Source organism: Loxodonta africana, chromosome 6 (genome assembly GCF_030014295.1).
Source record: "Loxodonta africana isolate mLoxAfr1 chromosome 6, mLoxAfr1.hap2, whole genome shotgun sequence".
In the NCBI taxonomy this organism is placed as follows: domain Eukaryota; kingdom Metazoa; phylum Chordata; class Mammalia; order Proboscidea; family Elephantidae; genus Loxodonta; species Loxodonta africana.
The window spans coordinates 81,129,304-81,156,894 of NC_087347.1; the positions used below are offsets into that span (position 1 = coordinate 81,129,304).

The 27,591-nt window shown below is 38.7% G+C and overlaps 1 protein-coding gene across 1 annotated transcript in view; it reads right to left on the minus strand.

Annotated features, from left to right (window-relative positions):
- Positions 1-215: 215 nt before the first annotated feature.
- The window catches only part of CSRNP3 (cysteine and serine rich nuclear protein 3), an 81,820-nt gene continuing 54,444 nt past the window's right edge, over positions 216-27,591 (minus strand). Inside the window, exons 3-4 of the mRNA XM_010602861.3 lie at positions 3,241-3,537; positions 216-1,323 (exon numbers count right to left, since the gene is read on the minus strand). Of these exons, the coding sequence (XP_010601163.1) occupies positions 274-1,323; positions 3,241-3,537 (1,347 nt within the window). The 3' untranslated portion in view covers positions 216-273. The remainder of the gene's footprint in view (positions 1,324-3,240; positions 3,538-27,591) is intronic.

A 27,591-nucleotide genomic window follows, 5' to 3' on the forward strand; every position in this document is an offset into this window, starting at 1 on the left:
AGTTTGACAGGTAGGCAACTGTGAGATATGCATTTTTAAAATTAGCATTTTCTATCAAAACAGTCTGAAATCTTTTAAAATCCTTATATAGACTGTATTTGTGCAATGCCACAGTCATGTAGCTAGAAAGGAAAAAAAATGAAATTCAGTCTGGAACATTAGCCAGAATCCAAGTTTTCTTGGTCCACAGTTTAAAGAATGATGAGCCCAGGAAATCCAATTAAATACATTGCCTTAAATAGGGGGCAGGTGGTCCTAGAATAACTTAAGCTACTAAACAGGGACGGTCTCCACCACGGGTGATTTGATGCACTCTTCGTGCAATCTGCTCTTTTCTGCAAGGCTCAATGAATTTTCAGCAGGATGCTCTGCAATGTGACTGTCACCATTCAATGTAGAGACAAACCCTTCCTGGGAGGGGCTTTTCAAGTATGAGTGAAATTCCACTTGAGGATGATTGGACCTGTGTTCAGGATATAAGCTATTGCAGGGCACACTGCTGTCATTTTCTGAAGAGGAGCAGCAAACAATTACGGAGGGGTTGGCGGCTGGGTAGTGGGAGGTGCCGTAGGCCTCTTCTGCTTGTCGGGCATAGTCAACAAATTGCTCCGGGGTCATGGTGTAAGGCACCAGCGAGAGGGTACCGTTTTTGACAGTATCTCTTTCAGGATAGTTCTCTGAGATCTGGTTAGGAGTTCCTGGAATGTGGCTATCTATTTGGTAATACAGAGTTGAAGAGTTGGCATAAAAAGAAGCGTTTTTTGAGTGGCTTTCGTGAACAGCAGTGCCATCAGAATAACAAAGGACTGAAGGAAGAGGGACAACTTCAGCATGGGTGCCCAAACCTTCCACAAAGCTGTCTCCTTTCTCATCATCGTCATCCTCCTCCTCTTCCTCCTCCTCCTCTTCCTCCTCCTCGTCTGATTCGCTCGGTGCCAAGCTTTGTGTGCTAGAATCGGTGACTCCGCTGCAGAAGCTGCTCCCATCCTCCTCCTCCTCCTCTTCCTCTCCCTGGCAATCTAATTCCTCAGCGGACTGCAGGTGTAGCACTGCAGCCTGGGGTTCAGTTTCAATCTCAAAATTGTCTGCGATAGAATATTCTACAGAGTGAGCAACGGGGCCCATGGCACTACTGTGAGCACTTATCTCACCGTGGCAGCCGTTCAGCGCGGGGATTTGCTGCTCTCGGTTTTTCTCCAGTTCAAGTTTCATTATTGTGTGCAAAAAGTGAGTCCGGACACGGATGGGATTAAATTCAATTCTACCTGCTGTGTTACTACATCCTTCTTTAGTGCAGCCACATGGGAAAGACATCCGATCCACCTTGGAAGTAAGAACACAGATTAGCCCCATAGGAACTATTACAAACCAAGTAAAAATCCAGTACCTTTCACCAACCCCTTTGAATCTGAGATTACTTAATTCTACCTACGCCAGAGCAAATGGCATGCAAAGTGCAAATGGAAAAGAAAAGGAGAAATGAAGACTTAAAACATAAATGTTAAATTTTAAAAAACCTACATTGAGAAGGAGGTCCCTGGGTGGAGCAAACAGTTTGTGCTCCATTATGGAGCCCCGGTGGTACAGTGGCTAAGAGCTCTGCTGCTAACCAAAAAGTCGGCAGTTCAGATCCAGCAGCTGCCCCTTGGAAACCCTATGGGGCAGTTCTACTCTGTCCTGTAGGATTGCTATGAGTCAGAATTGACTCAACAGCAACGGGTTTGGTTTTTTATATTCAAAATAAAAATGGGTTATGACTATAAGTGGAGTCCATGAGTGGAGCAAATGGTGAATACACTTGTTCACTCACTGAAAGGCTGGAGGTTTGAGTCCACCAGAGGTACCTTGAAAGAAAGGCCTGGTGATCTACTTCTGAAAAATCAGTTATTGAGAAACTATGGAGCGCAGTAATATCCTAACACAAGTGGGTTCGCCGTAAGTTGGAACTGACTTGACAGCAATTGGTATGGTCATAAACGTGTGTTTTTTAGTTCACTGACCTCTCCAGTGCTTTCTTTACTTCTTTCTCCATTCCCCTATCTTCCATTCATCCATTTTGCTTCAATTTTTTCAATGCTTCTATCCTTTCCCCAAGTTCCTTTTCCTTTTGCTGCATCCCAGCTCGCATGCCCAGCTTTAAACAAGCAAACTTACCTACTGCCTTCATCCTACTATTTTAAATCTAAATTGTACGATATTCCCTGTGTTAGTCATGCTCTTTTCCTTTCCCTTGCTGTTCTCTTGTAAAATGAACTTCTCTGCCCAAGCTGTCCAGATTGGCACCACTTTCACATCATGTACCCTGATAGCCCTCTCTCATTGGTTTACTTATTCTTCTGGATCCTTAGCACAGGGTGCATGTGTGTGCACCACACAGCTGTGCTGGGTATGCACATTCGTAATTGTGGCTGGTGGACTCGTGTTTAGGTCCTGGCTCCCTTCACTCCCCCACTTTATTACACTAAGAGCTTCTTGAGGGAAGGGAATGTTAATTTCATCAATGTCCCAGAACTATTTGAATTACTGGGCTCTGTGGATACAGTGACTGGGATCAGCAAGTGTTGGGTGGACTGACCTGTCCACTAAGGTGACAGAATTGTGGGCAATCCAAGGGCACTCTTAAGATAGGTTCTCATTGTTTCAGACTCCACAAATAACCTGTATGCAGACCAGAGTACAGGCAACAGAAGAGCCTGCCCTACTTGCTACCTTATCCCAGCCCAGGGAATTCCCTGTGCTACACAGGAGAAAACAGACCCAAGTAGTCATCCTGGTCCTACCAAAAAGGAGCAGCAGATGTCAGAGCCAGTGTCTGCAGCTTTTTTGTTACTTATGCATTTATTTTCTGTGACTCCATCTCAAGCTCCATCCAGTTGATGAGAACTGTTCCTTTCCTCTTTATCTACCTGAGTGGATCTCCTTATTGAAAAAGCTAAGTTACCTCATAAAATAATAACACCTAATTAATCATGGAGCACCACTATTATAGATAGATGGGGACCTTACAGTTATCTAGTCCAGGGGTTGGTAATTTCTTCTTTTTTTTCTGTGTGTGTGTGTGTAAACAGTCAAGGAGTAAATACTTCAGGTTTTGTGGGCCATATAGTCTCCGGATTAAGTATCTTACCTTGCCAAAATTGTTCTACATTTGGGAAACTTCATTATATGGAACATGAACGCCTCTTTTTGAGGTGGCATATAATGGCTTGTCCTTGGATTCCCTGTAATCCAAATCCTTACCTGACACTTAATGCCTGCGAGGCTGCAGGTACATGTTTCTGGGTCACAGAACACTCGACAGTCGCAGCCACAGTCCTCTCGCGATAGGCGGATGGCTCTCAGCTCATGCTTCTCTTCCACGTCTATCTTCTTCACTCCAGAAGCTCGCAGCAGTGCCCTTCGTTTTTTTGTTGGCAGGGGTTGTAGAAAGAAGTACTCATCCACCTCTGTGTTGTCTAAATCAATGTCATCGTCAGAAATGTCATCCACTGTGAGAGTGCTAGCTTCTTCAGATTCCACTGTGCCATTCTTAGTCATCTGGAAACACCAAGCAACCAGTAAGAGACTTAGTATAGCCAGCATCTAAAATCCCTTCTTTTTACACTTGGTAAGAATGAAACTGATAACAATACGTCCCCATAATCAATAAGGGGTCATGAATCAAATAATTTTCCTTTCTTTCTTTCTTTCTTTTTTTTAAAGAGAAGTCACAGGAAGGAAAATGAAGGCATCAAAAATGCTAGGCTTTTAAATATACTGATAATAATCAAAAGGCTCTTAATTAGAACTCTTAATGTTCCAATATCAGGAACTACAGTTGTTAGAGCTTTTAGCTTGGTTGATGTGAAAAAGACCAAAGTTATAGATGTCCATCGGTTAAAGTCATCTTTAGAGTCGTGATGGGCAGTTTTGAGGTTATTGTTCAGAGGTGTTAGCATCTTAGTGGAAGTCATCACCACTGACTCAGCAAATATGTTCTTGAAATAATGACCCTGACTCTTGGGCACCGGCAAAACCATCATCTGGGAAATAAAGTTGTGCTGCACTGTGCTACTGGGATTACAAACACAATTACCCTAACGAACGTTCCAAGAACAAGGGCTTGATATGAAATAGTCAGGTCAGCATGCTCTCGGTAAGACAAGGAGCAGGGGGCAGTGCTGGCAAGTTCTCACCAACCGACAACTGAAATAATAAATTTGGTTCTCAAAGGAGCTCACACAAACCTTTGCCCAAGGTGATACCTCCTGCGTAACAGCTCATGTAGACAACCACGTCTCACATACGCATAACTATTCTGCTTCTATGGATATTTCTTTTCTAAATTAATCTCATCCAACAGTAAACCCCGAATCAGTATTCCACTTCTTACTATTAACCACATATTATGTTTCTTCTTTGACATACATTTAAAAAGAGAAGTTTTCTCTAATTATGAGCTAAGGAACTTATCCTGGCACAGTAATAAATGTAGAAACTCCATAGTAGATTAATCAAGGAAGTTTGAAATGCAGAAAATATTTTAACTCTAATTTTCAATTTTTTTCTTCATGTTGTTGTTGTTAGGTGCTGCCGATTTGATTCCAACTCATAGCGACCCTATGCACAACACGACGAAACACTGCCTAGTCCTGTGCCATCCTTACAATCATTATTATGCTTGAGCCCATTGTTATAGCCACTTTGATAGTCCATCTCGTTGAGGGTTTTCCTCTTTTCTGCTCACCCTGTACTTTACCAAGCATGATGTCCTTTTCCAGGGGCTGATCCCTCCTGACAACATGTTCAAAGTATGTAAGACGCAGTCTCACCATCCTTGCTTCTAAGGAGCATTCTGGTTGTACTTCTTCCAAGAAAGATTTGTTCCTTCTTTTGGCAGTCCATGGTATATTCAATATTCTTCACCAACATCACAGTTCAAAGGTGTCAATGCTTCTTCAGTCTTCCTTATTCATTGTCCAGCTTTCACATGCATATGATATGATTGAAAATACCAAGGCACACCTTAATCGTCAAGGTTTTCAACACTTTAAAGACGCCTTTTGCAGCAAATTTGCCCAATGCAACGCATCTTTTGATTTCTTGACTGCTGCTTCCATGGGTGTTGATTGTGGATCCAAGTAAAATGAAATCCTTGGCAACTTCAATCTTTTCTCTGTTTATCATGATGTTGTTTATTGGTCCAGTTGTGAGGATTTTTATTTTCTTTGTGTTGAAGTGTAATCCATATTGAAGGCTGTGGTCTTTGAGGTTCATCAGTAAGTGCTTCAAGTCCTCTTCACTTTCAGCAAGCAAGGTTGTGTCATCTGAATAAAGCAGGTTGTTAATGAGTCTTCCTCCAATCCCGATGCCCTGTTCTTCATATAGTCCAGCTTCTCAGATTATTTGCTCAGCATACAGATTGAATAGGTATGGTGAAAGGATACAACCCTGACACACACCTTTTCTGACTGTAAACCACTCAGTATATCCCCTTGTTCTATTGAACAATTGCCTCTTTATCTATGCACAGGTTCCTCATGAGCACAATTAAGTGTTCTGGAATTCCCATTCTTCACAATGTTATCTATAATTTGTTATGATCCACACAGTTGAATGCCTTTGCATAGTCAGTAAAACAGAGGTAAACATCCTTCTGGTATTCTCTGCTTTCAGCCAGGGTCCCTCTGACATCAGCAATAATATCCCTGGTTCCACGTCCTCTTCTGAATCCAGCCTGAATTTCTGGCAGTTCCCTGTCGATATACTGCTGCAGCTGCTTTTGAATGATCTTCAGCAAAATTTTGCTTGCATGTGATATTAATGACATTGCTTGATAATTTCTGCATTTGTTTGGATCACCTTTCTTGGGAATAGGCATAAATATGGATCTCTTCCAGTTGGCTGGCCAGGAAGCTGTCTTCCGTATTTCTTAGCATAGATGAGTGAGCACTTTTAGCACTGCACCAGTTTGTTGAAACATCTCAATTGATATCCTGTCAATTCCTGCAGCCTTGTTTTTTGCTAATGTCTTCAGTGCAGTTTGGTTTCCTTTCTTAAGTACCATTGGTTCCTGATCATATGCTACCTCTTGAAATGATTGAATATTGGCTGATTCTTTTTGGTATAATGACTCTGTATATTCCTTCCATCTTCTTTTGAGCTTCCTGCGTTGTTTTATATTTTCCCCATAAAATCCTTCACGATTACAATTCGAGGCTTGATTTTTTTCTTCAGTTCTTTCAGCTTGAGAAACGCTCAGTGCGTTCTTCTCTTTTGGTTTTCTATCTCCAGCTCTTTGCACATGTCATTATAATACTTTTCTTTGTCTTCTCAAGCTGCCCTTTGAAATCTTCTGTTCAGTTCTTTTACTTCATCAATTCTTCCTTTTGCTTTAGCTGCTTGATGTTAAACAGCAAGTTTCAGAGTCTCCTCTGACATCCAACTTGGTCTTTTCTTTCTTTCCTGTCTTTTCAATGGCCTCTTGCTTTCTTCATGGATTATGTCCTTGATGTTATTCCACAACTCGTCTGGTCTTCAGTCATTAGTGTTCAAAGTGTCAAATCTGTCCTTGAGATGGTCTCTAAATTCAGGTGGGATATACTCAAGGTTATATTTTAGCTCTTGGGGACTTGCTCTGATTTTCTTCAGTTTCAGCTTGAACTTGCATACGAGTAATTGATAGTCTGTTCCACAGTTGGCTCTTGGCCTTGTTCTGACTGATGATATTGAGCTTTTCCATCGTCTCTTTCCACAGATGTAGTCGATTTGATTCCTGTGTGCTCCATCTGGCAAGGTCCACGTGTATAGTCTCTGTTTATGTTGGTGAAAGAAGGTATTTGCAATGAAGTTGTTGGTCCTGCAAAATTCTATTATTTGATCTCTGGCATTGTTTCTATCACCAAGGCCATATTTTCCAACTACCGATTCTTTGTTTCCGACTTTTGGGTTCCAATCACCAGTAATTACCAATGCATGCTGATTGCTGGTTCTATCAATTTCAGCCCTCAGAAGCTGATAAAAATCTTCAATTTCTTCATCTTTGCCCTTAGTGGTTGGTGCATAAATTTGAATAACAGTCCTTCTTTGTAGGCGTATGGATATTATCCTATCACTGGCAGCGTTGTAGTTCAAGATAGATCTTGAAATGTTCTTTTTGACAATGAATGCAACACCATTTCTCTTTAAGCTGTCATTCTTGGCATAGCAGACTATATGATATTAGGCTATATGACATGTCTATCAGTTTGTTGTACTGGGGGCTTGCGTGTTGCTGTAATGCTGGAAGCTATGCCACTGGTATTCAGATACCAGCAGGGTCACCCATGGCAGACAGGTTTCACCTGAGCTTCCAGACTAAGACAGACTAGGAAGAAGGACCCGGCAGTCTACTTCTGAATATAATTAGCCAGTGAAAACCTTATCAATAGCAGCGGATCACTGTCTGATACATGAGCCCCCCCAGGTTGGAAGGCACTCAAAAGAGGACTGGGGAAGAGCTGCCTCCTCAAAGTAGAGTCCATCTTAATGACGTGGATGGAGTAAAGCTTTCGGTACCTTCATTTGCTGATGTGGCAAGACTCAAAATGAGATGAAACAGCTGCAAGCATCCATTAATAATCGGAACTTGGAATGTACAAAGTATGAATCTAGGAAAACTGGAAATCGTCAAAAACGAAACAGAATGAACAAACACCAATATCCTAGGCATTAGTGAGCTGAAATGGAATGTGGCTATTTTTACTTCATAGTTTTCATTAATTGTAACTATTATCCTGCTTTTTTAATCTTAACAACATTTTAGTCATTCCACAGTTCAAATACTGTGGTAACAATAGACATTCTTTCATCTTCATAAGAAAAATCTGACATTTAGATAAGAATATTTGTTACTGGCCAAAAAATGCAAAGTGTATGACTCTTGAGTGTATAAGCAAACTGAAAACTGGTCTTTGCCCTCAAAGAGAGAGAAACCACCACATAGGAAACAATACAACGTATTTTGGAATATGCTACAAAAGGTTCTTGAAATACATTTAAAAAGCTACTTAATTATATTTTAAAAAATATTTCAGAGATATTTGAGTTTAAATCTGTATTCTTGCATAAATAGGCATTTTCCTTTATAATCTACAGTTTAATCTTTTCTTAGTATTTCTTTATATGTGTACCGATTAAATTGTTTTCATTTTTCTGTGATGTCTATTACTACACTCTTACTTTGATTGGTTGCTATCATTTCTGTTAATTTTTATTTACTACTTGTAGATTATTTATATCTGTAAAGAACTGATTTTTAAGGAATTCGAGTATATAATTGCCTAATGTATACTCAATCCTCCACGGTAGATAAACCTACATTAACAAACAGGAAGTGTTAACTTTCCTATTGTGTCACTTCTGTGGAATTTAAACTTATTTACATTAGTTCTTGGCTTGCCTGTATGAACTTCATCAAGCTTCTGACTTGACAACACACGTAGAACATCAAGTCTTGGTTAGCAAGATTCATCTCAACAGCTCCCTCCTACTTAATCTCTCTGTTCTGTAATATTGAGTGCCCCAGCTCACTGGGCAGAGTCTCTGGATGGTGCAACGGTGTTATGAATTGAATTATGTCCCCCCAAAACATGTGTTGTAAATCTTAACTTCTATGTTTGTGGTTATAATCCATTTGGGAATGGGTTGTCTTTGTTATATAAATGAGGCAGGATTAGTGTAGGGTGTATCTTGAGTCCATTTAAAAAAATTTTTTTCATTGTGCTTTAGATGAAAGTTTACAGCTCATTTGTTTCTCATACAAAAATTTATACACATATTGTTAGTGACCCTAGCTGCCATCTCTATAATGTGACAGCACACTCCCCTTTTCCACCCCAGATTTCCGGTGTCCGTTCAGTCAGCTCCTACCCCTTCCTGCCTTCTTGTCTCACCTCTGGAAAGGAGCTGCCCAGTTAGTCTCGTGTATCTACTTGAACTAAGAGGCACACTCTTCATGAGTATCATTTCATGTTTTATAGTCCAGTCTAATCTTTGTCTGAAGAGGTGTCTTCAGGAATGGTTTTAGTGCTGGGTAAAAAAAAAAAAAAAAAAAAAGCTTTTTTTTTTTTTTAACAGAAAGTCTGGGGGCCATGTCTTCTGCAGTTCCTCTAGTCTCAGTCAGATCATTAAGTCTGGTCTTTTTATGTGAATTTGAGTTCTGCACCCCATTTTTCTCCTGCTCTGTCAGGGATAGTCTGTTGTGCTCCATCAGGGTGGTCACTGGTGGTAGCTGGGCACCATCTAGTTCTTCTGGTCTCAGGCTGATGGGGTCTCTGGTTTATGAGGACCTTTTTGTCTTTCGGGCTAATATTTTCCTTGTGTCTTTGGTGTTCTTCATTCTCCTTTGTTCCAGGTAGGTTGGGACCAATTGACACATCTTAGATGGCCACTCGCTAGCTTTTAAGACCCCAGACGCCACTCACCAAAGTGGGATGCAGAACATTTTCTTAACAAACTTTGTTATGCCAATTGACCAAGATGTCCCCTGAAACCATGGCCCCCAAGCCCCCAACCCTGTTTCTCTGTCGCTCGAAGTGTTCGGTTGTGTTCAGCAAACTTCTTAGCTTTTGGTTTAGTCCAGTTGTGCAAACTTCCCCTGTATTGTGTGTTGTCCTTCCCTTCACCTATGTTAATTCTTGTCTATCATCTAGTTAGTGAATTCCCCTCTCCCTCCCTTCTCATCCCGGTAACCATCAAAGAATGTTTTCTTCTGTGTTTAAACCTTTTCTTCTTGAGTTCTTGTAATAGTGGTCTCATAGAATATTTGTCCTTTTGTGACTGACTAATTTCACTCAGCATAATGCCTGTCAGATTCATCCATGTTGTGAAATGTTTCACAGATTCATCATTGCTCTATATTGTTGTGTAATATTCCATTGTGTGAATATATCATAATTTGTTTATCCATTCATCCATTGATGGGCACCTTGGTTGTGTCCAACTTTTTGCTATTGTAAACAGTGCTCAGTGAACATGGATGTGCATATATCTGTTCGTGTAAAGGCTCTTATTTCTCTAGGATATATTTCAAGGAGTGGGATTGCTGGATCCTATGGTAGTTCTAGTTCTAGCTTTTTAAGGAAGTGCCAAATTGATCTCCAAAACGGCTGTACCATTTTACACTCCCATCAGCAGTGTATAAGTGTTCCAGTCTCTCTACAACCTCTTCAACATTTATTATTTTGTGTTTTTTTGGAATAATGCTAGCCTTGTTGTGGTGAGATGATATCTCATTGTAGTTTTGATTTGCATTTCTCTAATTTTTTTTTTTAATGGCTAATGATTGCGAGCATTTCCACACGTATCTGTTAGCTGCCTGAATGTCTTCTTTGGTGAAGCATCTGTTCATCCATTTTTTTGACCCATTTTTTAATTGAGTTATTTGTCTTTTTGTTGTTGAAGTTTTGCAGTATCTTGTAGATTTTAGAGATTAGACCCTGATCAGATATGTTGTACCACAATTTTTTCCCCAGTCTGTAGGTTGTCTTTTTACTCTTCTGGTGAACTCTTTTGATGAGCGTAAGTGTCTGATTTTTAGGTGCTTCCAGTTATCTAGTTTCTCTTCTGGTGTTTGTGCATTGTTAGTTATATTTTGTATTCTGTTTATGCCATGTATTAGGGCTTCTAGTGTTGTCCTTATTTTTTCTTCCATGATTTTTATCGTTTTAGATTTTATGTTTAGGTCTTTGAACCATTTTGAGTTAGTTTTTGTGTATGGTGTGAGGTATCGATCTTGTTTCACTTTTTTGCAGATGGATTTCCAGTTATGCCAGCACCATTTATTAAAGAGACTGTCTTTTCCCTATTTAATGGATTCTGGGCCTTTGTCAAATATCAGCTGCCCATAGGTGGATGAATTTATGAGTCAATTTCTTTTGAGATATAAAAGAAATTAAACAAGGGAGCAGAGTAGAGATGAGGGAGGAGAGATGAAAATCACCGAGGAGCAGAAGCTCAGAAGAGATAAGGACCTTCCTCCAGAGCCAACAGAGAGGAATTCTTCCTCTAGAGCTAGCACCCTGAATTTGGACATCCAACTTCCTAAACCATGAGAAAATAAATTTGTTTGTTGAAACCATCCACTTGTGGTATTTCTGTTATAGCAGCTCTAGATAACTAAGACAAATGGTTAACACCCTTGGTTGCTATCTTAGTTACCCAGTGCTGCTATAATAGAAATACCACAAGCCGATGGCTTCAACAAACAGAAGTTTATTCTCTCAGAGTCTACTAGGCTAGAGGTCCAAATTCAGGGTGTTAGCTCCAGAGGAAGGCTTTCTCTCTCTGTCAGCTCTGGAGGAAGGTCCTTGTCATCAATCTTCCTCAGTCAAGGAGCTTCTCAGAGCGGTGACCCTGATCCAAAGGATGTGCCATTCTCCTGGCTCTTGTTTCTTGGTGGTATGAGGTCCCTGTCTCTCTGCTCGCTTCTCTCTTTTATGTCTCAAAAGAGATTGACTTAAGACACAACTTAATCTTGTAGATTGAGTCCTGTCTTATTAATATGACTGGCTCTAATTCTGCCTCATTAACATCATGGAGATAGGATTTACAACATATAGGAAAATCATATCAGATCACAAAATGGTGGACAATCACACAATACTGGGAATCATGGCCTAGCCAAGTTGACACAATTCAATCCATGACAGCTGCTAATAGAAAGGTTGGCAGCTTGAGCTCATACAGAGGTACCTTGGAAGAAAGGCCTGGCGATCTACTTTCAAAATATCCAAACCCACGCCCACTGCCATTCAGTTGATTCTGATTTGTAGTGACTCTATAAGACAGAGCAGAACTGCCCCACAGGGTTTTCCAAGGCTGTAATCTTTACTGGAACAGACAGCCACATCTTTCTCCCATTCAAAGTATCAGCCATTGAAAACTTTGTGGAGTACACTTCTACTCTGACACACCGTGAGTTGAAATTGACTTGATGGCAACTCTTTTGTGTGTGTGCATGTGTGCGTGTGTGTGCCTTTGGTAACATCACAATAACGAAAATCCCCATTTTATATCAACAAGATTTGATTAAAAAAAAAAAGATTGCTATCATACAATACACGAGGATCTAAAAGTCAACACAAAGTATAATTTTAGCATTCAAAAAACATATAAAAATTTTAGGATACCATGAATAACCAATTGGTACCTAAGAATTAAAAAGAAAAACAAAACAAAAAAACCAAAACTGTACCTTAAATAAATCACAGATGCCCTTAGAAGAAATAAAATGTGCAAATATTAGTGCCCTTAGAAGAAATAAAATGTGCAATTCTTATTCCCAAAACTTAAGTTACAATGCACAATTTCCTTTCAAAATAAATCTTTATTTAAGAATCTACTAGTGCTTTACACAGAGCTACATATTATTTTCATTCTTGTTCAAGAACCTATGGGGCACTAGGCTAGATTTTGAAAATCTCACATTAACACTGAAGTGAACTGGCAAGGTTTTCTTTTTACCTCTCCAATATCATCTCAGTCATTTCCAATAAAGGCTGGAAATATTCCAACCCAGCCTGGTCAACTGGCTTATCTTCCCTTCCTTACAGTTTCTGGTTTGGCACAAAGCCTTTGAGACATGTTACCCTCCACCATCTGTTTGGAAACCTTCCCCCAGTTCTCTCCTCCAGTCTATGTCCATTTGCTCCTTTAAAATTGAGGCCAACAACTACTGAGCTTTACTGTTCTTTAAAATCAGAGTATTACATAGATTATTTTCAAATGCATTTTCCCGTATTATATATAGTGTAGTAGGAAAAGTCGACGAGTATTGTATTTCTGTTCACCAACTCCTGTCCATCGTGATCTCGACACCTAGTGCAAAGAAATCCAGGGAGTCTGTCACGACTATCTCACCTGCTTTGGCTGATTCCTTTATTCTGTGACCCACTCTCACAAGAATATACATTTTGTACCATACTTTGTTCTCTGGACATGAGTGTTAACTTTAAATGTCTCTTTTCCATCTCAAAGTAGAATCATTGAATTTTTCAACAAATGCAGCCTCTGTATTTTATGCACTGATGAAGACCAGGTTAATTGTGGCCTAAGAAGACACATACAGCTCCAATTTCTGACTCCTATTCCAGTATGCTTTTTTCTATATTTTCCAGATAGATTCTAAGCTTCTTATTGTACCTAATGGAGTGCTGGGATTCTAACACAGAATTAAACACAATGTGTCTAAGAAGCCATTCAGCTTGTAAGCTAAATGCATGAACAGCAAACAGCACATTCAAATGAATGCTCTCTTTTAAGGTGGACACCTGAGGAAGCAATCTGGGGCTCGGATCACTTCTAGTTTGTTGTTCTTTTCCCCAAAATAATGTTGCCTCCCCAAGAGCTCAAAGAAAACTTGTCAAATATGTGGTTTAAGGAAATCACCAAATAATCCTGGCACTCAAACTTGCTTTTGTTTCTTGGGGTAGGTGGGTGGGTGGGTGGGTGTGTGTGTGTGAGAAAGAATAAGAGATGGGGGCTTGGTAGGCGAAAAGAGAAGGAAAGAGAGTTGGGATAAATAGATAAGGATATGATAATAACAATAACAGTTTTTGAAGCTATGTGCCCGGTACTGTTCTAAGTACTTTTCCTGCATTAATTTATTAGCATCACAACAATCCAGTGAGGTAGGTAGTATAAATATATCCAGTTAACTAGTGAAGAAACCAAGGCACGGAATGCTAAAAAAAAACTTGCTCAAGATTGCAAGTGCTCAATGTGTGAACCAAGTCACAACCCCTGGATATTTTGAGTCCACAGCTTGCCCTCTCTTAGCCACTTAACGGTATATATATATATGGAAACCCTGGTGGTGTAGTGGTTAAGTGCTACAACTGTTAACCAAGAGGTCAGCAGTTCAAATTCTCCAGGCGCTCCTTGGAAACTCTACGGGGCAGTTCTACTCTCTCCTATAGGGTTGCTATGAGTCGGAATCGACTCGACGGCAGTGGTGGGTATATATATATAGAGATAGATAGATAGATGATAGATAGATATATAGATAGATAGATGATAGGTAGATAGATAGATACTGTTTTTACATGTTTATGAAATAGTTTTTTGTGCTTATTTTATATTATGCACTAGATGTAACAGTGCACAAGATGCAGGTCTTGAACTCAATGCACTGGAGTGGAGAGACAAGTAAACCAATAATTTTAATCTAGTTTGTAAGGATTGCCTGGCTTAGGGTGAGCACAAGACATTTAAGACTATGTAGAAGAGGTGGTAGAGTGAGGAAGGAAGACTTTTAGAACTAAGTTGAGGTCTGAAGGAGTAGATGAACAGTGAAGGTAGAAAGCATTCCACGCTAAGCAATGCCAGTTTTAAAGGCCTGATGTGAGACAGTGCACGATGCATTCATGGAGCTGCAATTTATCCAGGTGACTGGGTTTGTATGGGATCACTCCCTGTCTTGATTCATAAGCAAAGACCAAGAAGTAAACATACAGCAGGCCTTCAGAGAGTAGCTCCTCTGTTCCCTTGCCTTAACCATCTAAGAGGTGATAAATAATGACTTAACTCATGATTTGATTTAATGATTTTTATCTTATTTTATATTTATGCTACATATGTATGCATTAAAGGTATTAGAAGGATATCAAAGTCAAGAACTGTATGGTGTGTTTGAGTGTGTACGCTTCTTTTGTTTCAGTGATGATACTTAAGATGGAACTCAGTTTTTGAGCCATTGTGTAAACATGTAGAGGCTCTTGAGTCATTGTGTAAACTTGTAGAGGCTCACTCTGTCAATATAAAGCAGTATAACTTTTTTAAGACGGAATTCAACATCTTAATTTTGCAACTCTATCGTCCTCTGGTAAGTATGACAGTCAGTTCCCAAAGCCCAATAGATTACAACTTTTGCTCATCCAAATACTCCTAAGAAATAGGACACACTCTACCAGATTTGGTGGAGTGGTTTTCAGACTGCTTTGGGCCAAATACGAGATGCTCAAATGAAAATCAGCATTCAACCTATTTTCTTTTTTTCAATATGATCCAGTAGATGAATTCCACTATAAATTCTAATGAGATGAAACTTTTGGTGTCATTAAGTGCCTGAAAAACTTAATCAATTCAAAATGATTACAGACAGAAGAACAATACTGAAAATCTCTATTGACTAAAATGCTAAAAAAAAAAAAATTAAATTCTTTCAGCAATTGAAAGAGATTACTAATATAATCTCTTGATCATTACAAAGTTATTAATACATGTAAAAATGAGAGTAGAAATAATGTGAAAAAATAATTCAGTTCCATAAACAGTGATTACTGCCTACTATAATAAAGATGATTATGTTGAGAATGACCCAAGTTGGCATACACTGAGTACAGGGCACTCAGCTCTGTACTTTACATAAATTATCTCACTTACACAAAAATATTATGAAGTATTATTTTAAAGTTGAGAAAACTGAACCTTGGAGAAAATAATTTGCCAAAGTCTAGCCACATAGCTAATTAGTGATGGTTCTGAGATTCAAACTCCAGTCTATTTGACTCCAAAGCTTGAGCTAGGCTTTACAGCTTGGAGTAAAAATTCTGAGGGTAATGGTAGAAAAACTGTATAGAAAAAATAAGGATTCAGTTTAAGCTACGCTCCAAGAGCTTTATCTCAGGGCGGTGGGATAGAAGAGGAAAGAGCAGCATAAGCTTCCTTAGAATTAGCTCATTAAAAAATGAACTCTATGATTCAGATACACAGAAAAGAGCTCAAAAAGAAGGAAAGCTGAAGATAAGACATTCTCACCAGTTAGCACTTCCTTTGGGTACCTATTTTGTAGGCATGTGGAGGTGGCCTTTCTAGTGGAGATACCAGCAAAAGAAGCTAGTCTAAGTGACAGCTATCACTAGTGAACTGATGTCTTACTCCTTCGATTTTCTCAACCAACTTTTAACTTATTTTCCCTGGCCTGCATTTAATCAGTATATCTTGCTGTCTAGTTTTGTAATAATATGCTAGTTTTGGTGTTGGGTTTCATGTACTTTTCCCCCACCATACTGTGAGCACAGTGAGAACAGAGGCTGTGCCTATGCTAGTCCCATAGTAATTGATTAATATATATGTGCTGAATGAATGATTTTCTTAAACACTATGCTATATTGCCAGGCATTTTGCTGGGTATTAGAGTTATACAGATGTATGATAGTTTTGCTACCTAGAGAACTTCTCCTCTGCTCGGGAGATGACCATAAAATAAAGGTGCTATAGTTGGTAAATGCAACAAAACATTTGTGCACATTATAGAAGTATCAGGGAGGGGAAATAATAGACAAGTTAAAAAAAAGGAAGGCTAGACACAAAGATACAAAGTGGAATGATTTACTTTCTATTCTCATTTCATAGTTTCTATTAAAAAGAAAACTTTCAAACCAGAAATTGGAGAATAGACATGTTAGAAAGAATTTAAAGTAAAAAAAAAAGAGGTGGGAGACAGTGAAAGAGTACTCAGCTATTTCATAGAAGAATCCCCAGGCCCTGACAATTTGTGCTTCAGAGCTATGAAAAAGCTTAAAGTCATGACTGCTCTGTCTCAAAGTTCATGAGGAGTCATGGAGAAAGAAATTAAAAGAGGATCAAAGATGGGAGCAAAAATTGTTTTGAATGCTAATTCTTGACAACAGACTTCTAGAAAGGAATATTCAAATAGCTGGGCTCTCTCCATGGGAAGAAAGAAAGCAGTGAGTATTAAGTTATCACATGAGTTTACTATGGAGAGGCTGTCCATTTTTTAAACAAAACCTCACACAGAATCTCAACATAAAAGCCAAGTGAGGTGCACAAAGCTCTGCCTCCTGGGCCTTCCGTCCCCCTCTCTCCCAATCCTGGTTCTCTTGGAGCATAGTTGGAAACCAGTATTGTATCCCTGAGAGTTCTCTGACATAATTTTTCTTGCTCTTTGCATGGAAAAATGGAATGTGAGCTGATTAAGAGTACGGTTGGATACTGTTTTGGATTGAATTGTGCCCCCCCAAAATATGCTTCGTAAATCCTAACCCCTATACCTTTGGCTGTAATTTTATTTGGCAATGGATTTTCTTTGTTATATTAATGAGGTAGTACTAGTGTCGAGTGTGTCCTAAACCAATCTTTTCTGCGATATAAAAAGAGCAGATTAAGCAAGGAAGCAGGGATGTGGGAAGACAGATGCCGTGCCACATGAAGATCACCAAGGAGCTAAGGAACAGAAGCTGAAGGAACAAGGACCTTCCCCCAGAGCCGACAGAGAGAGAAAGCCTTTTCCTAGAGCTGGCACCTAATTTGGAATTCTAGCCTCCTAAACAGTGAGAAAAGAAACTTCTGTTTGTTAAAGCCATCCATTTGTGGTATTTCTGTTACAGCAGCACTAGATAAGTAAAAGAAATTCGTTGATTTTTTTCATTAGTTTGCTGAGCTGGCTTCAGCAAACTCCTGGATGCATCCTACATTTTCATCAGGAGAGTCACTTCAACTGGCTTTCTCTGAACCAGAAGATCAATGCTAGTTGCACAGGAAGAAATGTAAAGATTTAATGACATATGCTTAATTATTCCATTTAAATTAAAAAAAAAAATGCAGGCAATATTTTGAAAGAACTTATTCCTAAATATATTGCATTAACCCAGAGCTGAAGGTGACCCACCCTGTCAGTCTTCATCACTTAGATTCAGTGTAATTTTCTCTGTACTTGTCAAAATAGGTTGTACAGGTTTTGGGACATTAACATTTGGGTGGGTGCTGATTCATCCTTCCATTTAGGAACTCATTCTGGAAGCACTGGTGCTAAGTATGCTCTTCAGTAATCTCTACAGAGCCTAACAGCGTCAGGTCTGTAGGTATAAGAAGTGTAGGTATAAAAAATACCATGACGTGCAGGCTTTGACCCATTTAATAAAGACCTATATATAGTATGGGGAAACAGTTAAGAAAGCATTCAAAATTTTTGAAATTATAGTGTCAACTATCTCACAAACACCTAATCCTTTATATATCCCAGTACATTTAGGATCTTTACTTACTGGAGAAATCACAAAACTGTTGAAGGGAGACAAGGTGCAGGGCTCCAGCCATGACGAAGGTAGAAAATTACAATGTCGCATGGCTAAGTTGCTTGGGGTGAGGAAGACTTAGAGTTTTTTCAAAGGTTGATCATTAAAGGAACAGTCACCATTTGGTAACTATTTTTTATAACGAAAGAGAGCAAAGGATTAATCATTACTCAAGAAACACAAGACTGGGAAATAAAGAAAAATGCATAACCCTGGAAAGTGACTGGGAATGGAACGAAAAGTGGAGATAAGCCTGGAATCTCAGAAAGGAGAAGAAGGACAACCAGTGATGAAAAAACGTTGAGAAAAAGAGGCCACTTGAAGTTGTGAAAACTAAATTAAGTTTTCAAGAACAAGGTAGTAGAATTCAGTAAAACAGAACCAAGAGGCAATTGGAATGCCAAAGCTCTTCAAACCTTAATCCTTTGCTCTCTTTCCTTATAAAAAACTGCTGCCAAATGGTAACTGTTCCTTTAATAATCAACCTTTAAAAAATCTCTGTCTAAATCTTCCTCACCGCAAGTGACTTACCCATGCAACGTTGTAATTCTCCACCTTCATCATGGCTGGAGCCCTGCCCCTTGTCTCCCTTCAACAGGGAATGTAAAATGGGAATAAAGGCTAATGTAATTGTTCAACAATGCCGTGCAGATGATGAAATCCAAGCACTTAATTTGGAAGAGTATAGTATTAAGATGACTGCATTGACTACTGTGAAGAGTATGGCATGTTTCAATGGGCTTGACAGAGAAAGAGGACTGTGCTCTGTAATCTGGCAATTTAAAGCTGGTTATTTCTTCTAAGAACAGCATCTAATGCAATCAGTTTTCTTTAATAATTGTTTATAGATACAATGTTTGGAACACCAACAACAAAAAAAGACCCGCTGGAACCCTCAAAATGGAATTGGCTTTGTCCTACAAATCTAAGTATACATTATTTCTCAATACATCTAACTCATAGCTTAATTAAATCTGAATTACAAAATAAGAACTTCATAATGGAAAACTAAATTTCTATTTTGTTTACAAAATATTTATTATAAGAAAACACCTAGAAGTGTGTGTTTATATGTGTGTGTGTGTGTTTCTTTTTACTCATCTTTATTAAGGCCCCACTGGAGGAGTTGCTGTGATGTTAAGATTGTGTATCAACTTGGCCGGGCCATGATTCTCAGTGATTTGGCAGTCATATGATGTTGTGATCACTTCCCTGCTGAGATTTGATATAATTTGATCACCTCCATGATGGGATCTGTTGCGAGTAGCCAATCAGTTGAAAAGGAGTTTCCCTGTGTGTGTGGCCTGCATCTAATATAAGTGGACATTCTCACAAGGCTTGTGGGCTTTTGTTCACTCTGGATCCTGCAGCTGGCTCCTGTTCATCTGACCTCTGGTTCCTGGGACTTGAGCTAGCCGCTTACCTGTGGTCTTGCCTGCCTATCTTGGGATTTGTCAATCTTTGAAGCCTGTGAGCAAGAGATTTGCTCTCTGACCTGCTAACCTTGGGTTCATCATCCTCTGTGGCTATGTCTGTATCCTGACCCACAGACTTGGTATTTTCCAGCCTCTACAACCACGTGGGCCATTTCCTTGATATAAACATATATATTTATACACTTTACTGGTTTTGCTTCTCTACAGAACCTAACCTAACAGTACAGTGGAAAGAGAAACTTTTCCTTATTATTCTGAGGCTGTTGGTTCTAAAGTAAGCAGAAGGGAAACTACCTAGTTCCAAGTCTAGTGAGTTTCCTGTGGAATATTTTACCTGGTCTCCATAACAATGGCTTTGGAAAATGTTTGTCTTATTAGATGCTGCCTTTCCTCTCTCTTCACTCAACTGACAGGTCTCTGCCACTCACAGAGAGCCAATGCTAGGCTAAACCAAAGTGGGCAAAGTTTATTTCCAACAATCTTTGCTGTTCTATTTGGGCCTCTCTTCTGTTCCAGTGACCCTTTTGCTGCCCAGTTAAAATGATGGAACCAATTTAGTCACATCTGTTAATCATCCTAGGGGTACTTATATTTCAAAACAAATGTCATATTATTAGAAATGAAATAGAGACATTACTAGCGACTCTGCAGAAATAAAAAGGATTATAAAAGAATACTATGAATAACTGTATGCCAACAAATCAGATAATTTGGATAAAATGGACAATTTCCTAGAAACACACAAATTACCTAAATTGCCTAAAGAAGAAATAGAAAATGTAAACAGACAAGTGAAGAGATTGAATTGGTAATCAAAAACCTCCCAACAAAGCAAAGTTTAAGACCAGATGGCTTCACTGGTAAATTCTACCAATCATTTAAAGGAGAATTAACACTGATCCGTTTCAAGTTCTTCCAAAAAATAAAGAGGAGGAAAAATTTCATAGATCATTCCATGAAGCCAGCATTAGTCTGATATCAAAGTTAGATAAAGTCAGTGTAAGAAAAGAAACTACATACCAATATCCTTTATGAATTGAAATGCAAAAATTCTGAAGGAAATACTAGTAAACTGAATCCAACAGCATATTAAAAGGATTATATACCATGATCAAATGGGATTTATTTCACGAATTCAGGGGCGGTTCATAAGAAAATCAATCCATGCAATACATCTAGTTAATAGAACAAAGGAAAAGAACCACATGATAATCTCAATAAACACAAAAAAAGCACTAGACAAAATCCAACACCCTTTCATGACAAAAACAGTAAAGTAGGAACAGAGGGGAAATTTCTCAATGTGATGAAATGCATTTATGAAAAATCCACAGCTAACATAATAATCAAAGGTGAAAGACTAAAAGGTTTCTCCTTTATGCAACATTAAAGAATAATGATGAGTCCACAAAACATAACATGGATGAATCTGGAGGACATTATGCTGAGTGAAATAAGTCAAACACAAAAGAACAAATATTGCAAGATATCACTTTTATAAAAAGTCAAGAATAGGTATACACATAGAAAGCAACATTCTTTGATGGTTACTAGGTATGGGTGGGGGACAGAGGAGGATCCACCTACTAGATAGTACCCAGTGCCGTCAAGTCGATTCTGACTCAGAGTAGACATGTGTTAATTCTGGTGATGGGAAAGACAATATATAATATGGGGAAAGTCAGCATAACTGACCAAGGTAAATGAAGACACTGAGAGGTAAGCAAGAATAAAGGATATACAATTTTGCAACAAGAGTAATAAAAAGCAAAAATTATGTGAGTAGTTACATAGGTGGATATGTATGCTATATGGGGGTGGGAAGGCATATGGGTGTACATGGGCATGCATATATAGGTATATTTGTGGCACGGCTTCAACTGGTTCTGCCCAGTTCAATCATGGCTGAGGAAGTGTCACTGGAACAGACCCAAATTTTTAAAATTTGGGAGATTTGCCTTGATACTGGAGAGGGAAAAATTACAGGTTGAAACCCAGCTAGAAACTTAATTTCCTTAGAAAACAAGGGCAGCGTATGCATTGACGAATAACCAAATCTCTTGCACACAGATTTTGAGCAGATTTGGAAACAGTGCTACCTGCTCAAAGATGGCAGTGTCCTGCTCAAAGATGGTGAAGCCCTACTCAAAGATGGCAGCCATTTTGAATGTGTGTCTCTCTCTACAGTTCTGCTGATAATCCAATCTCAGGATCCTAAAAGGGCTCACTACACCTCTTCTGCGACTCCCATTCCAAGGCTTCAAGTTGTAATTATTCCCGTTCTGGGTACCGTGGCATATCACCCAAATCGTAAAACTTCAGGTCTGTTCCTCTTTCTCTTTGTCGGCCATGACTGAACCAGTCTGAACCAGTTTGAAGCCTGATTTTGTGGGCATATGTATATACATCTTTATATATGCTGCATATATATATATATATAAAGAATATAGGGGTACAGTTATGAATACTTCCTAGACATACCCAAATACCTCATGGGATTGATGTACTAGGTTTGAAGGCTCAGGATCACAGTCTAATGGGACAATTAGGTCAACTGGCATAACTTAGTTCACAGAGATACTTTCTACATCCTAATTTGGTGAGTAGTGTCTGGGGCCTTAAAAGCTTGTGAGCAGCCATCTAAGATACAACACTTGATCTCTTCTCGTATGGAGCAAATGAGAGTGTAGGAAGCCAAAGACTCAAAGAAGAAACTAGTCCATGACACCAATGGCCCACAAGAACAACAGCCTCCTCTAGCCTGAGATCAGAAGAACTAGATGGTGCCATTCTGACCAGGGACACAACAGAAGGTCCCGGTCAGAACAGAAGAAAAATGTAGAACAAAACTCAAATTCATGAAAAACACCAGACTTACTGGACTGATAGAGACTAGAGGAACCCCCCAGACTATCAGCCTAAGGTACCCTTTTAACTTGGAACTGAAGACATTCCCAGAGATCATCTTTTAGCCAAATAAAAGACTGGCTTATAAAATAAGCAATAACGCCAATGAGGAATGCTCTCCTTTAAACAATCAATTATTTCTAGAGAAAACGTTCAACATTTACACAAAAGCAAAGATGAGAAGAGAAGGAGGGGCAGGGAAACTGGATGGATGGAAACGGCAAGCGGGGTGGAAATAGTGAGAATGCTGACACATTTTGGGGAATGTAACCAATGTCACAGAACAATTTTTGCATTAATTGTTGAATGGAAATCTAATTTGCTGTGTAAACTTTCACCTAAAACACAAAAAAATATTTTTTAAAAAAAAAGCTTTCTTCTTAAGATCAAGAATAAGACAAAGATGCTTGCTTTCACCATTATGATTCAACATTTTGCTGGAAGTTCTATACAAAACAATTTGGCAAGAAAAAGAAATAAAAGGCATCCAAATTGGGAAGAAAGAAATGAAACAATCCCTATTTGCAGATTACATGATCCTATTTATATATAGAAAATCCCAAAGAACCCACAAGAAAGTTACTAGAGCTAATAAATAAATTCAGAAAAGTGGCAGGGTACAAGATCAACACACAAAAATCAGTTGTGCTTCCATATACCAGCAATGAATAAACTGAAAAGGAAATTAAGGAAACAATCCTAGTCACAATACATCTAAAAGAATAAAATACCTAATAATAAATTTAACCAAGGAGGAAAAGACTGGTACACTGAAAACTATACAAATTGCTGAAAGAAATTAAAGATGATTTAAATAATGGAAAGACATCCTGTGTTCAAGGATTGGAAGAATTAATATTGTTAAGATGTGAATAAAAAACAAACAAACCAAACCTATTGCCATGAGTCACTTTCAACTCATAGCAACCCTACAGGACTGAGTAGAACTGCCCCATAGGGTTTCCAAGCAGTGGCTGGTAAATTTGAACTGCTGACATTTTGGTTAGCAGCTAAACTCTTAACCACTGCGCCACCAGGGCTCTAAAAAAATCCACAGATTCTATGCAACCCTTATCAAAATTCAACAGCCTTCTTTGCAGAAATGGAAAAGCCAATCTTCAAATTCATATGAAATTGCAAAGGGTCCCATATAGCCAAAACAATTTTGAAAAATAAGAAAGTAGATAAACTCAAACTTTCTGATTTCAAAACTTACTACAATGCTACAATAATCAAAATTGTCTGGTACTGGTATCTGAATAAACACATAAGCCAATGGAATAAAATTGAGAGTCAGAAATAAACCCATACGTCTATGACAAATTGGTTTTCAACAAAAGTGCCAAGTCCATCCAATGGGGAAAGAACAGTCTCTTTAATTAATGATGCTGGGAAAACTGGATCTCCAGGTGCAAAAGAATAAAGTCGGACCCATACCTCCTACCACATATGAAAATTAACTCAAAATGCATCAATGGCCTCAATAAAAGAACTAAAACTATGAAACTCTTAGAAGAAAACATAGGGGTAAAACTTCAACACCTTGACTTTAACAATGGATTCTTAGATATGACACCAAAAGCATGAGCAACAAAAGACAAAATAGATAAACTGGACTTCATTGAAATTAAAAAAAAAAACAAAACTTTGTGCATCAAAGGACTTTATCGAGAAAGTAAAGATACAACCTACAGAATGTGAGAAATATCTGGTAACCATATATCTGGTAAGGGTTTAATATTCAGAAGATATAAAGAACTCCTGCAGCTTCACAACAAAAAGTCTAGTCAGTTAAAAAATGGGCAAAGGACTTGAATAGACTTATCTCCAAAAAAGACATATGACAAATGGCCAATAAACACATGTAAAGATGCACAACGTCATTAGTCATTAGGAAAATTCAAGTAAAAACCACAATGAGACATCACTCCCTCTAGCATGGCTATTACCAGGAAAGTGGAAAATAATAAGGATATACAGAAATCGGAACCCTCATGCGTTGGTGGGATTGTAAAATGGTGCAGTTACTATGGAAGACAGTTTTGCGGTTCCTGACAAAGTTAAGCATAGAATTACCATATGCCCCAGCAATCCTAACTCTAGGTACATACCCAAAGGACTTGAAATCAGAGGCACAGATACTGTACACCAACACTTATCACAGCATTATTTACAATAACCAAAAATGTGAAAACAACACAAGTGTTGTTATCCATTCAACAGATGAAGGGACAAACAAAATGGGGTAATACATACAATGTAATATTATTCAGCCAAAAAGGGAAATGAAGTTCTGATACATGCTACAACATGGATAAACCTTGAGAACATTACGCCCAGTAAAATAAGTCAGAAACAAAGGAACAAATATTGCATAATCCCAATTATACAAAATATCTAGAATAGGCAAATGCAGGGAGTCAAAGTTTACCAGGAGCTGAGGGAGGATGGGGATAAGGGTGACTGCAGTATCTCTTTGAAATGATGAAAAACTTTTGGAAATAGGTAGCTGTGGTGGTAGCACGACATGATGAATGTAACTAATGTCACTGAACTGTACAATTAAACGTGGCTAAAATGGCATTTTTTTTGGTTGTATATATTTTACCACAATAAAATTTTTAAAAAGTCATATTAAAACAGAAATTTCAAGTATCAGAGTGAAATTTTTAGATAGCTGATGATTTTGGCATTCCTTAGACAAGTATAGTCATTTATATTTAAAACATCATAAAAATATGCTGGAAGAAAGATAATTATATGAGGTTTCCTCCATTAATTCCCCTCAGATTTTTTAACACACTGGTACACATTGCTGTGATCTTTTATTAACTTTGTGTGACGTGTGCTTCTGAGAATTCTGAATACTTCAAACGCAGTTAGGCTATGATCAGATCACCTCAGAATCCAATTATCTTTCAGCTTTGTATTACTTTGAAAGTAGCAACAATAACAAATGCCTTTTGCTGACATCTTCACCAAAAGAGAAAGTTGTACGTTCTCATACGTCAATAAAAAAAAAAGATATGATACCCACTCAGATGACTGCCACTTTCCTAGTTACAACACTAAGCACAACTGAAAAATGAACCAATAATTGGGTGCTATTTTTGTTCCTTCTATTTTTTTTTTTTAAGACTGGAAGCAGCTGGATACAAATTATAGTATCAGAATATAACACAGCCTGGTATGGAGGAAGGTTGCTGTAGGTAAGCTTCCCTCTAACATTCATCACATATATGGTGCACCTCAAAGTTCACCGCAATAAATCCATTGAGCTTCCGATAGAATTATAGTCTCCCAGCTGTTCAAAACCAGTGCACACTGTACCAAACCCCAGAAAGGGATGACTCCCTGTAGATACAAGATTGTCTTTCCCAAAGCCTATAGGGGATAATCAATTAATTTAAGAATAGGGAGTAAAAAGATAATACAGACCATTTTCTACTGAATGAGCTAGTTATTTAACATATTTGTGCTTCTTCTTCCTCATTTGTAAACATCTTCTAATAATTTACCTATCCCACTGGGTCTTGTTGGGGTTAAATTAAATAACGTTTATAAAATGCCTCGCAAATGACAATCACTAATAAATTTTGAAGCCCTGGTGGCTCAGTGGTTAAGAGCTCAGGTTGCTAAGCAAATGGTCAGCCATTGGAATCTACCAGCCACTCCTTGGAAACTCTACAGGGCAGTTAGTCTACTCGGTCCTGCAGGGTCGCTATGGGTTGGAATCAACTCAATGGCAGCGGGTCTAATAAATGACAGCCATTACTATTGTTCTATCAATATCTGATGTTGGAGAATGACTTCACTTTTTGGATAAACAAAAAAAACCAAACCCACTGCTGTCAAGTCCTTTCTGACTCATAGTGACCCTACAGACCAGAGCAGAACTGCCCCACAGGGTTTCCAAGGCTATAAATCTTTACAGAAGTGGACTGCCACATCTTTCTCCTGCAGAGGGGCTGGTGGGTTTGAACTGGCAATCTCTCCATTAGCAGCTGAGTGCTTTAACCACTCCATCACTAGGGGTCCTACTTTTGGACACCTAAAAAACCAAACCTGTTGCCGTCAGTCGATTCCAACTTATAGGGACCATATAGAACAGGACTGCACCATAGGGTTTCCAAGGAGTGGCTGGTGGGTCTGAACTTCGGAACTTTTGGTTAGCAGCCAACCTCTTACCCACTGCCCAATTAAGGCTCCACTTTTTGGACAGGGGATGGAAATTGTTTGCTATGAGTTATAAAGGTGGAGGGGGTGGATTTCAGAAGCAAATCTGAAAATTATTACTGCATTAAACTATATGCAAAGCAATCATGAAAAACAACAGTGGGTTGATATCTAAAAATCTTAAGGAGCTTTAAATGAAACCTGTTAAATATACTGCCAAAGAAAATGAGAGATATACTTAAGTAGACCAGACCTACTGGTCTGACAGAGACTGGACGAGCCCCTGAGACTATGGCCCTAAGATGTCCTTAGAATCTGGAACTGAAGCCCTTCCTGGAGACCACCTCCCAGGCAAACAATACACAAGTACATAAGATAAATGAGAACAACTGAGAGGAATGTACTCCTTAGAATAATAAATTATACAAGATCGAAAGGGCATTATTTGCCCCAAAGCAGAGATGAGAAGGCAGGAAAGGGTTGAAAATCAGGATGAAAGAAAATGGGAAACCCAGGGCAGAAATGGGAAGAGTGCTGACACATTGTAGGGAATGAAACTAAGGTCATGAAACACTTTACGTACAAACTATCGAACCGGAAGCTAATTTGCTCTGTAAACTTTCACACCTAATGCACACCCACACACACACACACAAACATACTAAAGAATTAGGCTGTTTCCAGTTCAATTTAAGTGACTGTCTTGTGATGCAAATGGCAACATGACACATACATAAATTGTAAAATACATAAAAATAAGACGTTTTGAAACACACATGCCACCTCTGCCAATTGACTCTGTCTTGGAAACTAAAGATAACATAGATTTGTTTATGGTGCTTCACCTATTTATTGAGTGACCCTTATGCTAAGTGGGAACCCTGATGGTGTAGTGGTTAAGTGCTACCACTGCTAACCAAAAGGTCAGCACTTCAAATTCACCAGGTGCTCCTTGGAAACTCTATCGGGTAGTTCTACTCTGTCCTATAGGGTCACTATGAGTCTGAATTGACTTG